This window comes from Pteronotus mesoamericanus, unplaced genomic scaffold (assembly GCF_021234165.1).
Source record: "Pteronotus mesoamericanus isolate MK-2021 breed Mesoamerican mustached bat unplaced genomic scaffold, CSHL_Meso_final contig_214, whole genome shotgun sequence".
Classification (NCBI taxonomy): Eukaryota; Metazoa; Chordata; class Mammalia; order Chiroptera; family Mormoopidae; genus Pteronotus; species Pteronotus mesoamericanus.
Window position 1 is genome coordinate 52,419 of NW_026555089.1, and position 12,173 is coordinate 64,591.

The 12,173-nt window shown below is 69.9% G+C and overlaps 3 protein-coding genes across 4 annotated transcripts; 2 read left to right on the forward strand and 1 right to left on the reverse strand.

Annotated features, from left to right (window-relative positions):
• Positions 1 to 844: 844 nt before the first annotated feature.
• Positions 845 to 3,772, forward strand: LOC129068441 (uncharacterized). Its single transcript, XM_054570663.1, has 5 exons — positions 845 to 925; positions 1,890 to 2,576; positions 2,720 to 2,886; positions 3,070 to 3,141; positions 3,348 to 3,772. Exons 1-5 carry the CDS (start codon positions 845 to 847, stop codon positions 3,592 to 3,594), a joined length of 1,254 nt encoding a protein of 417 aa, XP_054426638.1. The 3' UTR covers positions 3,595 to 3,772.
• Positions 3,773 to 4,861: 1,089 nt separating this feature from the next.
• Positions 4,862 to 9,219, forward strand: CD151 (CD151 molecule (Raph blood group)). 2 transcript variants are annotated; one of them, XM_054570493.1, is made up of 9 exons: positions 4,862 to 4,977; positions 5,939 to 5,985; positions 6,789 to 6,879; positions 7,002 to 7,193; positions 7,539 to 7,613; positions 7,962 to 8,066; positions 8,162 to 8,320; positions 8,472 to 8,558; positions 8,653 to 9,219. In XM_054570493.1, exons 3-9 carry the CDS (start codon positions 6,796 to 6,798, stop codon positions 8,710 to 8,712), a joined length of 762 nt encoding a protein of 253 aa, XP_054426468.1. In that variant the 5' UTR covers positions 4,862 to 4,977; positions 5,939 to 5,985; positions 6,789 to 6,795; the 3' UTR covers positions 8,713 to 9,219. The 2 variants fall into 2 exon arrangements, with proteins under 2 accessions (XP_054426468.1, XP_054426469.1); XM_054570494.1 differs by lacking the exon at positions 5,939 to 5,985.
• A 1,343-nt stretch (positions 9,220 to 10,562) lies between these two features.
• LOC129068327 (DNA-directed RNA polymerases I, II, and III subunit RPABC5) lies at positions 10,563 to 12,108 on the reverse strand. The gene is made up of 2 exons (XM_054570495.1): positions 11,963 to 12,108; positions 10,563 to 10,833 (listed from the first exon to the last, which is right to left on the reverse strand). The coding sequence occupies exons 1-2, from the start codon at positions 12,055 to 12,057 to the stop codon at positions 10,725 to 10,727; spliced, it is 204 nt and encodes a 67-aa protein (XP_054426470.1). The 5' UTR covers positions 12,058 to 12,108; the 3' UTR covers positions 10,563 to 10,724.
• Between the last annotated feature and the right edge of the window lie 65 nt (positions 12,109 to 12,173).

Here is a 12,173-nt window from a genome sequence, read left to right on the forward strand (position 1 = left end):
CCACCCGAGCCGACAAACACAGACCTGCGGGTGCGCCCACCGCTAACAACCACGCCCCGGCCCGCAGGCCTGCCGGCCCGCCGGCCCGCCCACGGCCGACGAACCGTGACCCGAGGCCCCGCCCACGGCCTGCAGGTCTGAACAGGTGCCCTTAGGTGGCAGGCGGCATCCCAGCCAGTGCAGGCGGCTTTGGAGGCCGGGGGGAGCTGCAGCCCTGGGGCCCCCACAACCCGGCGAGGGCCCACACCCTCTAGAGACGGAGACAGAGGACCTGGGCTAGGGGGACGGGGCGACGGGGGCGCGGGGGGGGCACCAGCCCAGCCAAGGCCCCGGACTCTGTCCCAGGCCCCGCTGTCCTCCAGGCCCCTTTCGTCCGATGCTCCCAGCACAGGGACCACCGGAGGCTGCAGGGGTCAGCAGACTGGATGCCGGCCTGACCGGGGGAGGCCGAGGGCTCCCGTGAGAGACACTACAGCCGCGGGATCGGGCCTGGCAGTGGTGGGAAGGCTCGAGGGAGGAAATCCGCTGACCCGCTGGACTGGGGATCTGGGAGTGGGGCAAGGAGGGCAGCCGCCCAACCCGCCGGCTCATCCCAGCCCCAGGCCGGGTCTGGGTGGTGCCCTCTTCAGGGACGGTGGCCGCGCTCCTCCCAGCCCTGAGCACCCAGCAGCCCCCGGCATGGGAGGTGGCTCCAGGCCCTAGCCCAGGGTGCTCCACGAGTCAGGACTGGCCTGACTCCGGTGGCTCCCCCAGAGCCGCGTGAGGACTGGCGCGGGAGGAAGCCCTGCCCGGTGCCCCCTGGTGAGGCACGGGCCTCTGTCTTCTTGTCCCTATGGAGAGGGCTATGGGGCTTCGAGAGTTCATAGGGTCTGGCCGGAGACACAGAGACACCCACAGGCACAAGCAGGGACTGACAGCCCCGTGCGTACCCGGGATACCTGAGGCCTGTGCCCCGCCCCCACAGGAGGCCCAGAGGCTGTGGTGCAGATGGTGGAGTTTATCTGGAGGAGGGGACAGGGATGGGTTTGATGGGATGGAGACAGGACGAGAGCCAGAGGGCAGCACAGGGGCCCCACCGGCCACCCCGGGTCAGTGCCTTCACGTCCACAGCCAGGCGGGCTGGACATCCCCTGGGTAGAGCCCGCATCCTGGGTGGGCCGCTCCAGCCACGATCAGTCACTTTCAAGGGGCAGTCTTTCCAGGTTCACGCCCAGTGAGCTGGGGGGCCGGTCACCGCGCACTGGGAAGGTGGCCTGAGCCGCGTCTGGGGGGTCGGGCCCCGGTGCTGGAGCAGCAGCAGCAGCAGCAGCAGCAGCAGGTGGGCCCCGGCGGGCGGGCGGAGGCCAGAGCCTTCCTGCGGCCACTGCCCAGCTGCTTGATCTCACAGGCGTCCCTCTCGTCTCGTAGCCGCGTGTTCAGCTCCCTGAGGAAGAGAGTCCAAGGGCTGTGAGAGGTCTCAGGGGGCGGCAGTTCAGGGTGGGCAACGGGGGCTGGGGCTCTCCCTCAGACCCGGAGGGAGAGGGGCGTCTGGCTGGGGCCGCGGGCCGCAGGCGAGAGGACAGACACAGGAAGGACTTCCTCGCCATCTGCCGGCCGGGGTCGGGGCGCCTGACCTCCGCGTGACCGAACCTGAGGAGCTCCAGCTGCCGCAGGAGGCTGACCTTCTCTTTCTGCATGTTCCTCGAGACCGCAACCACATCTCTGCGGGCGGGAGGCGGTGACCTGGGTGCGGGGAGACTCCACGAGCCCCCGGAGGACCTGGGCCCACGCAGACCCTGGGGGCGGGGCTGGGACTCGGGTGCAGACGGAAGGGGCCCCGCCCGATCCCCAGCGCGACTCCCGCCTCGGCGCCCGCCCCCAGCCCCAGCCCCACGCCCCGGGCACCGTAGGGTTTGCTCCTGGCGGCTCTGCGCGTCGCCCTCCAGTCGGCGGAGCTGCTGCTGCGCGGCCTCCAGCTGCGCCCGCAGCGCCTCGTTGGCCAGCCACAGCTGGGCGTTCTGCGCCTGCGCCTCCAGCTGCTCCGCGGCCCGGGTCTGCAGCTGCTGCTCCAGCTGGGGGTCGCGAGGGCATCGAGGCTGCAGAGGGGCCCCTCCTCCCCGCGGTGCCGCTCGGCCCCGACTTCCCACAGCTGCCAGGCGGCGGACCCTGGATACCAGGAGGGCGGGCTGGGGGCGTGGGCCGCCCGGACGCTCACCTCCCGCTGCCGTAGGCCCGCGCGCTCCAGCTCCTGCTCGCGGCTCTGCAGGTCCAGCTCCAGGCGGCCTCGCCGCTCCTCCCGGGGCAGGTCCTGGGAGGCGCGGGCGGTTCCTGAGCCTCCGCGGGCGGCCGCGGGGCAGGGGCCGGGGGAGGGACCAACACCGGGGAGGCGGGGCCAGGAAGACGCGCGCGCTTGGGATTGGGCCCGCCTCCCCGGTGTTGGTCCCTCCCCCGGCCCCTGCCCCGCGGCCGCCCGCGGAGGCTCAGGAACCGCCCGCGCCTCCCAGGACCTGCCCCGGGAGGAGCGGCGAGGCCGCCTGGAGCTGGACCTGCAGAGCCGCGAGCAGGAGCTGGAGCGCGCGGGCCTACGGCAGCGGGAGGTGAGCGTCCGGGCGGCCCACGCCCCCAGCCCGCCCTCCTGGTATCCAGGGTCCGCCGCCTGGCAGCTGTGGGAAGTCGGGGCCGAGCGGCACCGCGGGGAGGAGGGGCCCCTCTGCAGCCTCGATGCCCTCGCGACCCCCAGCTGGAGCAGCAGCTGCAGACCCGGGCCGCGGAGCAGCTGGAGGCGCAGGCGCAGAACGCCCAGCTGTGGCTGGCCAACGAGGCGCTGCGGGCGCAGCTGGAGGCCGCGCAGCAGCAGCTCCGCCGACTGGAGGGCGACGCGCAGAGCCGCCAGGAGCAAACCCTACGGTGCCCGGGGCGTGGGGCTGGGGCTGGGGGCGGGCGCCGAGGCGGGAGTCGCGCTGGGGATCGGGCGGGGCCCCTTCCGTCTGCACCCGAGTCCCAGCCCCGCCCCCAGGGTCTGCGTGGGCCCAGGTCCTCCGGGGGCTCGTGGAGTCTCCCCGCACCCAGGTCACCGCCTCCCGCCCGCAGAGATGTGGTTGCAGTCTCGAGGAACATGCAGAAAGAGAAGGTCAGCCTCCTGCGGCAGCTGGAGCTCCTCAGGTTCGGTCACGCGGAGGTCAGGCGCCCCGACCCCGGCCGGCAGACGGCGAGGAAGTCCTTCCTGTGTCTGTCCTCTCGCCTGCGGCCCGCGGCCCCAGCCAGACGCCCCTCTCCCTCCGGGTCTGAGGGAGAGCCCCAGCCCCCGTTGCCCACCCTGAACTGCCGCCCCCTGAGACCTCTCACAGCCCTTGGACTCTCTTCCTCAGGGAGCTGAACACGCGGCTACGAGACGAGAGGGACGCCTGTGAGATCAAGCAGCTGGGCAGTGGCCGCAGGAAGGCTCTGGCCTCCGCCCGCCCGCCGGGGCCCACCTGCTGCTGCTGCTGCTGCTGCTGCTCCAGCACCGGGGCCCGACCCCCAGACGCGGCTCAGGCCACCTTCCCAGTGCGCGGTGACCGGCCCCCCAGCTCACTGGGCGTGAACCTGGAAAGACTGCCCCTTGAAAGTGACTGATCGTGGCTGGAGCGGCCCACCCAGGATGCGGGCTCTACCCAGGGGATGTCCAGCCCGCCTGGCTGTGGACGTGAAGGCACTGACCCGGGGTGGCCGGTGGGGCCCCTGTGCTGCCCTCTGGCTCTCGTCCTGTCTCCATCCCATCAAACCCATCCCTGTCCCCTCCTCCAGATAAACTCCACCATCTGCACCACAGCCTCTGGGCCTCCTGTGGGGGGGCGGGGCACAGGCCTCAGGTATCCCGGGTACGCACGGGGCTGTCAGTCCCTGCTTGTGCCTGTGGGTGTCTCTGTGTCTCCGGCCAGACCCTATGAACTCTCGAAGCCCCATAGCCCTCTCCATAGGGACAAGAAGACAGAGGCCCGTGCCTCACCAGGGGGCACCGGGCAGGGCTTCCTCCCGCGCCAGTCCTCACGCGGCTCTGGGGGAGCCACCGGAGTCAGGCCAGTCCTGACTCGTGGAGCACCCTGGGCTAGGCCTGGAGCCACCTCCCATGCCGGGGGCTGCTGGGTGCTCAGGGCTGGGAGGAGCGCGGCCACCGTCCCTGAAGAGGGCACCACCCAGACCCGGCCTGGGGCTGGGATGAGCCGGCGGGTTGGGCGGCTGCCCTCCTTGCCCCACTCCCAGATCCCCAGTCCAGCGGGTCAGCGGATTTCCTCCCTCGAGCCTTCCCACCACTGCCAGGCCCGATCCCGCGGCTGTAGTGTCTCTCACGGGAGCCCTCGGCCTCCCCCGGTCAGGCCGGCATCCAGTCTGCTGACCCCTGCAGCCTCCGGTGGTCCCTGTGCTGGGAGCATCGGACGAAAGGGGCCTGGAGGACAGCGGGGCCTGGGACAGAGTCCGGGGCCTTGGCTGGGCTGGTGCCCCCCCCCGCGCCCCGTCGCCCGTCCCCCTAGCCCAGGTCCTCTGTCTCCGTCTCTAGAGGGTGTGGGCCCTCGCCGGGTTGTGGGGGCCCCAGGGCTGCAGCTCCCCCGGCCTCCAAAGCCGCCTGCACTGGCTGGGATGCCGCCTGCCACCTAAGGGCACCTGTTCAGACCTGCAGGCCGTGGGCGGGGCCTCGGGTCACGGTTCGTCGGCCGTGGGCGGGCCGGCGGGCCGGCAGGCCTGCGGGCCGGGGCGTGGTTGTTAGCCGTGGGCGCACCCGCAGGTCTGTGTTTGTCGGCTCGGGTGGGCGGGACCTGGTGGCTGGGGCGGGACCCACGAGCCCGTATTTATAGACTATGGGCGGGGCCTGCAGGCAGGGGCGGGGTTTGCCGGCCGTGGGCGGGGTCTGCGGGCGGGAGCGAGCCACCGGCGGCGCCTGCACCTCCCACGAAGCCTCCCGCCTGCCGTGCGTTCCCGGTGCTCAAACCTCCGCCCCCGCCGGACTCCAAAGTGTGACCGGTGAGTGCGCCGCCTGGTCAGGCCGAACGCTGGGGCCGAGAGTCGCAAGGTCCTGAATGGCGCGGACTCGGCGGCCCAGCGAGGCCCCTTCCGGTGGGAGGCGGACATTAGGAGGCCAGGCGGGCGGAGGGGGGCGCAGGGCGAGGGCAGGGCAGGGTGCCTCCCGGGTCTTCAGAGCGGCCGGGCGGTCCCTTTGGGCCAAAGGCCCCAGCTGAGCATCCCGCTCTTTGTCCCCGGACGCCGGCCCCCTGCCCTCCGCCTGCAGGCCCGCCCGCCATCCGGTGCAAGTGGGCGGGCGGCGGCGGCCACTTCATCACGGTGACGCGGAATTCCCACCCGGCCTGGCTGGGGCCGAGCCGCGGGGCTCCCTCCTTGGCGCGTGGGCCGCCGAGGGCCCGGTTGAATTCCAGGGCCCTGGGGTGGGGCAGCTCTGTTCCCGGCCGCAGGAACTATTTCTAGCTGGCCTTTCCCTTGGGGTTCATATCCGCCAGGCTCTCCCGGAAAGAGGGGCCTCTCTTAATGCGTGGCCCGCGCGCGGCCGCGGGGGCCGGATCAGCGTCCCCAGGAGGCCTGGGACCTCGGAGCAGGCCCAGGGGCACGTGTGCCGAGCGTGGGGCCTCCACACCTCCGCTCCGCGGTCGGGGTCTGCGCCTCTTTCCCCTCCCCCGCCAGGCTGGGCTAGCGCTGCTCGGTGGGGAAAGGGACAGTGACAGGTCTGGTGCTAAGGCCTAGGGCGTGGCACTCAGAGGAGGCCTGAGGCTCCTGTCAGGGTCAGACAGTCCAGGAGTGTCCTCTCCCCTGCCCCTGCTGGCCCAGACTAAAATACCGGGCAGGCCACTCCCCCCTCTGCTGCTGGGAGCGACCGTTTCCTGCGCCGGAGGTCCTGGCGCTGGGGCGGCCAACGGGAGGGGTGGCGGGGTCCACAGTGGGCCAGGCCTGTGACCCGTGCCTGCCCTTCTAGCGGAGCCTCCTGCGGAACTTCTGTCCACCCGTCCTCCCGCCAGCCAGGTGAGTGCTGGGTGGGGCTGCACAAGTCCAGCTGTGGGTGTTGTGTCTGGAAAGGTGGCTCCGGGCGCTGCTGTCTGGTCCCACAGCCTCCCCCACCCTCCTGTGCCGTCACCGCTCCGGCTGGGGCGCCTTGGAGGAGGAGCAGGCCTGGGGCTGGCCCCTCGCCGGGGTTAGTGTGACTGCCCCCTTTCCAGCAACGAGGACACCCCAGGCCAGGGGTGTGCCTGCCAGCCCCGCCCACCTGCACCCGCCACTGTCCCCACTCCCCGCTCTGGCTGGGAGGGAGGCAGGCCTGAGGGGCCTCTGTTAACTCCACGTGGCTAGGTAAAGGGCAGGCTGGTCTGTCTCTGAGCGGCCTCCTCCCCTCTGATGGCCGAGGGTTCTTCCTGCCAGCCTGTGACTTGGGGCCTGGGGAATGCGGGGGGCGTGGCCGGCATGAGCTCACCCTAGGTGCCTGCTAGGGCTTCCTACCCTCACTGCCAGTGGGAGTGTGTCAGCCAGTGATGGCTGGGGGCCCTCTGTGCCTCCGTGCCCTGGGGTCTGGTCAGGGAAGCCCGGCCCTCCCACTTTCAGGGCTGCGGGGGCCTGGCCTCTGCCCTGGTGGCAGTGGGGGCGGGGGGTCCTGGGCTGCCCGGCCAGAAGGGGCTCTGGTTCACCTGCCCGCTCTCCCAGGGCCCCTGCCCAGGGCCCGCGGCTGCCTGGGCGTTGGAGTCCGTGTCCCCTCCTTCTGTCCCCACTGGGGTCTGGCCGCCCTCCCAGCCAGGTCCTGGTGGGGGGGCTCTCTGACCACCCCCCGCCCCCAGCTCCAGGATGGGCGAGTTCAACGAGAAGAAGGCGACCTGTGGCACCGTCTGCCTCAAGTACCTGCTCTTCACCTTCAACTGCTGCTTCTGGGTGAGGGGGGGCCCGCCTTCTCCCTGACCCTCCTTCTCCACTTGGCACCCGTCCCTGGTCCCCGAAAGGAGCGCTGGTCTGGGGCTCACATGTGCTAACTGACCGCTGTGTGCGGCCCACAGCTAGCGGGTCTGGCCGTCATGGCTGTGGGCATCTGGACGCTGGCCCTGAAGAGTGACTACATCAGCCTGCTGGCCTCGGGCACCTACCTGGCCACAGCCTACATCCTGGTTGTGGCTGGCGTCGTTGTCATGGTCACCGGCATCCTGGGCTGCTGTGCCACCTTCAAAGAGCGGCGGAACCTGCTGTGCCTGGTCAGCAGGGCATGGCGGGCGCTGGGGGTGGGGGTGCCTGGGGGGCTATCTGGGGCCGGCTCTGGGGCCCTGAGTGGGTTAGAAGGGACAGATGGGAGTCGAACGTGACACTGCAGCAGAGCCTCTGTTCACCTGGGGTGTCCCTCCCACGTGACCCGCCCTCCTGTGAGCCCCCAGCAGGGGGAGACACCAGCTCCTGGGGGAAGCCCTCACCTGCTGTCTGGACTCCCCACTCGGAGGCCGCTGGGAGCGGAGGGTGGGGACTCTGTTGAGCCTGGGCACTAGGAATCGTCACGGAATGGGGGTGTCTGTGTCCCCGCTCACTGTGTCCTTCCCCTACCCCAGTACTTCATCCTACTCCTCATCATCTTCCTGCTGGAGATTGTTGCTGGCGTCCTTGCCTACGTCTACTACCAGCAGGTGAGGGGCCTGGGCAGGCCACACGGGGACCCCCCTCCCCAAGCCACAGAGCTGACCGTTGTGCCTTCAGGCCCTGGCGGTGAGGGCTGGGTCACCAGAGGGGGGTGGTGTGTGCTGTAGGGGCTTCTGGGGGCAGGCGGTGTCCCTCGGAGCGGGCACTGTCCCCGCACCCGCTCCCCTGTGGCCGCCTGGTGGCTCGCCCAGTCCAGCCAGCGTCTGCGCCTGAGCGTGGCCCTTCCTTCCCTTGGAGGCCGCCCCACGCCTCTCCCAGCACCTGCTTCGCCCCTGTTCTGCCCCAACTTGGAGGGTCTTAGACTGTGGCTGAAGTTGTCACCACCTCACCCCAAGCTGAACATGGAACTCAAGGAGAACCTGAAGGACACCATGACCAAGCGGTACCGCCAGCCGGGGCACGAGGGCGTGACCAGCGCCGTGGACAAGCTGCAGCAGGAGGTGGGTGCGCGGCTCTGGGAGGGCCCTTACAGCGCCCGCAGGAGTCCGGTGCAGGGGGGTGGGTGGGGACTCAGCCCTCCCGCGTTCGCCCGCAGTTCCGCTGCTGTGGCAGCAACAACTCCCAGGACTGGCGGGACAGCGAGTGGATCCGCTCCGAGGAGGCGAATGGCCGCGCAGTCCCGGACAGCTGCTGCAAGACCATGGTGGCCAACTGCGGCCAGCGGGATCACGCCTCCAACATCTACAAGGTGGAGGTAAGTGGGCGGGGCCTGGAGCGCCCTGCGAGGGATGCTGGGCCTGGTGGCCACCCCACACCTTGGAGGGGCCTGGGGCCGCTGCCGGGGGCAGCTGGAGGACTCGCCTGCCTTCAGCGCCCCCACCCCCACCCCCACCCCCACCCGCCAGGGCGGCTGCATCACCAAGCTGGAGACCTTCATCCAGGAGCACCTGAGGGTCATCGGGGCCGTGGGCCTCGGCATCGCCTGCGTGCAGGTGCGGGCTGGGGGCGGGGCGGGCCCTGGCGGGGGCAAGGGGGTGGGGCCGAGGAGGCCGGTGAGCGGCCTCTCAAGCCGGCTCTGTGCCGCAGGTGTTCGGCATGATCTTCACGTGCTGCCTGTACAAGAGCCTGAAGCTGGAGCACTACTGACCCTGCCCGGGCCCGGCCCTGCGCATGCGCCGCTGCAGTTTCCCGCAGACCGACTACTGAGCTGACACTACTGATGGCCGGGGGCGGCGCCCCCTGGATGCTTTCCCTCTCCCCCCTCTGCAAGGGAGGTTGTTGTGTTCCCGTGCCCTCACCACCGTGCCATCACCGTGACTTCTGGGGACCCCCACCCCAGAGCGAGCGTCAAGTGCCTTTTGCTGCACACCAAAGTCCCGAGGCCTGAGGCAGGCAGGGTCTCCTCCAGCCGTGGGGGGCAGCACTTCTGCCCCGGGGGGTGGGGGGGCCTGGGCCGCAGGTGGGGTGATGAGGTTCTGACAATCACGTGCTCCATTCCCACAGGCCACCTCCCTGTGGGGTCCTGGGACCTCGGGCTGCACTCTGATGCCTGTGCTTAGCCGAAGGGCTGGGCTGGTCTGGGGGCTGGCCAGGCGAGAATGGGCTGGGCTGGCCGGCGCCAGGTGCCACCACAGCCTGCATGGTGGCCGGGCAGGCCCCGGAGGGGGTGGTGCGGGGGGGGGGGGGGCCGGGGATACGGATCAGCTGCCACCGAGGCGCTCGTGTGTCCTCCCCTAGGCTGGGTGACCATGCCCATGCCCTCGCCACCCCGCCCCCTGGGGCCCGGCCAGCCAGCCAGCCCTGTCCCCAGGGTCCCGTGCCTCTCTGACCCCTGGTCCCAGCTGCCCTTCTCTGCTGAGCCCGCCGCCTCCCCACTGCTCTCACCATCCCCGAAGAGGCCACAATGCTCCCTGCTGCCCTCCTTCCTTGGAGACAGGGGTTGGGGGGTCACTCACTGCTGTATTACAGATGCTAGAACTGCTCCTGTCACATAGCAGGTGTCCAATAAACATTTGCGTAATAGACAGTGGACTCACTACGTCGGTGAGAGGCGGTTCTGGTCCTCAGAGCCCTCCTGCCCAGCAGGGAGCACAGGGCCACCCCCCACCACCATGACAAAGGAGGGCATGTTCTGGGGGTCCAGGGCAGGCAGGTGTGAGCAAGGAGCTGACAGGACTCAAGGGGAGGAGGATGGTGGCCTGGGCAGCTGAGCACAGGCCTAGTGGCAGAACCTCACACCCGCTGGGTGCGGCCATGTGCAGGGCATGTGTCAGGCCCAGGGTCTGGCAGGGTGTGCGCTGTGAACTGGAGCCAGGGCTTGGCCACTGGACCTCTGCCCTGGTGGCTGCCTAGCTCCCGTCCCCAGAGCTTGGGCTTTCCACTGGGCAGACTCCATCTCAGATACCCGGCCAGCATGGCTGGAGAAGCTGCCTTCCTGAGCTGCGCGTCTGCCTCCTGCTGCAGAGGGCCCCCGGGCCTGTGTGGCCTCTGCACGGTCACAGCTCTGCCGGGGGGCCCACAGGACAACACGCTAAGCCCGGGGCCCTGGCCAGCCCTGCCCCCCAGCAGACCCTCTGAGCCACCTGCGATCTGCGGGGGGCCTCAGGGTGGGGGTGGAGGCCAGGCGCTGCCCCTCTGCTCTGCAGCAACTTGGGCAGGGGGAGGCCTCCGAGCTCATGTGGACACGCAGGAGGAGCAGCAGATACTCTATCCAGGGCCCAGAAAACCTCGTTCTTCAAATCCCAAGAGAGAAATCGGGGACCTCGGTGCTCTGCCTGAAGAGCACCCAGAACGTGGAGGGGCGATGCCAGCGCCCCAGTGCTCTCAGCTGCCTGTCTCTATGGGGCTGTGGGAACACCCCCTCCAGACGGGAACGCCCTGGCCGAGCAGCTGCTGTGGGGATGGCTCTCCCTCCTCCCGGGCAGCAAAGCAAGAGCTCAGTAGCCTCAGGCATGAGGCAAAACACAGGGACACGGGTGGCGGTGGGTCCCAGAAAGCCAGACCAAGTGTCAGGACCTCCTCTCGTTCTGCAAAGGCCTTTACTGGAGAGTTCCTTCCAGAGCAGGACACTGGTCCCCATGGCTGGGGCAGGCGTGGCCTCCGGCTACCCACACCCCCACCAGACCAGCTCCGCCCAGACACAGCCGCAATCCACAGGGTCACTTCTCCAGGGGCGCATAGTTGAGCAGTTTCTCGATCAGGTCCACGTGGGCCAGCAGCATGCGGCGGCAGCAATAGCGCTTCAAGCCCAGCGCATCCAGGGCATCCCTGCAGGCGGGAGGGAGCAGGGTGTGATTTGTTCTTCTCAACCCCTCTCGGGTGCTGTCGATCTCCCCTCAGCTCTGCTCCCACATCAGGGAGGGGGATGTCTCTCCAGAGAGCCTCCTGGCCCATTTCTCAAGCCAGTCAGAGCCCCCTATTTCCCTGGGACCCAGCCCATTCACCGAGGCCTCCAGAAAATCCTCACACTGTGGGCCCCAACATGTAGAGAGGGCATCTTGGGGAAGGGGAGGCCAGGCTGGGAGGTCCCTGCCTGTGGCACTGCCGAGAGGGGTCCTGTGCAGCCTACCAGCCCCCCAGGCTCTTGCTCTTGTCACTCCAGCAGCCTCCTGGGGTCTGGCACAGACACTCAGCCCATCCACGCTTCCCCTTCCCTCCCACGCCAGCGCTGACAGCCTGGAGTACGCCGGCACACGCCAGGCCCTGGGGGTGCAAATACAGTCAGGCTGTGAGCACAGGGCCAAGCGCAGAAACAGACAAGGCAGGAGCCTCCTGCTGACAGCTCTGTGGTCAAGAAGCTGTCCTATCCGAAAAGACAAGGGGGCTTGCAGGTCACGGGGGTGGACCCAAGAGCAGGGAGAAGAGATGAGAAGCAGGTGGGCAGGGAGGAGGCCGAGGGCTCAGCTGCGGTGGAGAGGCCCCCGGGCCTGATCAGAGAGTACCTAGAAACCCCCCACACCGTTGGCTTGATACCCAACTCCCTCCTTTCTCCAAACTTCCGAGGGTGGGGCGGGCAGCGCCCTCCCGAGAGGAGGGCTGTAAGAGACGCTGGGATTGAAAGCCCTCGCAGGGTAAACTGGAATCGGATCCCCCCCCCCCCCCCCCCCCCGCAGACCCAGACCTCTATCCACCCACCCCCTACTCCTCGTCTGTGCTCCGACCTCAGCCCCCGCTCCGCAGGCCGGGCCTCTACCCCCGGTCCCGGTCCCGGTCCCGGTCCCAACCTCTGCTCCGTGGGCCGGGCCCCCTACCCCCGTCCCGGCCCCAACCTCTGCTCCGTAGGCGGAGGCAACTCCCCCCCGGCCCCGGCCCCCACTTCCGCCCCAGCCCCGCAGGAAGGCCCAGGGACGCTTCCCCCTGCACAGCAGGCCCTCGCCCGTCCAGCCCGGTGCCTCACCCCTCGGTGTACTCGGCCTGCAGCAGCCCCAGGTAGGCCTCCCACTTGTTGCCGACGATCTTGCCGCACGTGAAGCAGCGGACGGGGATGATCATGGCGATAGCTGTTCCGCGGCTGCGCTCCGGCCCAGGCCACACTCCGGTTCAGGCCCCGCCCCGCCCCGGGCGCACCCAGGGCGTGGGGGTGCCCGCCCCCGCCCCCAGCTGCCCCC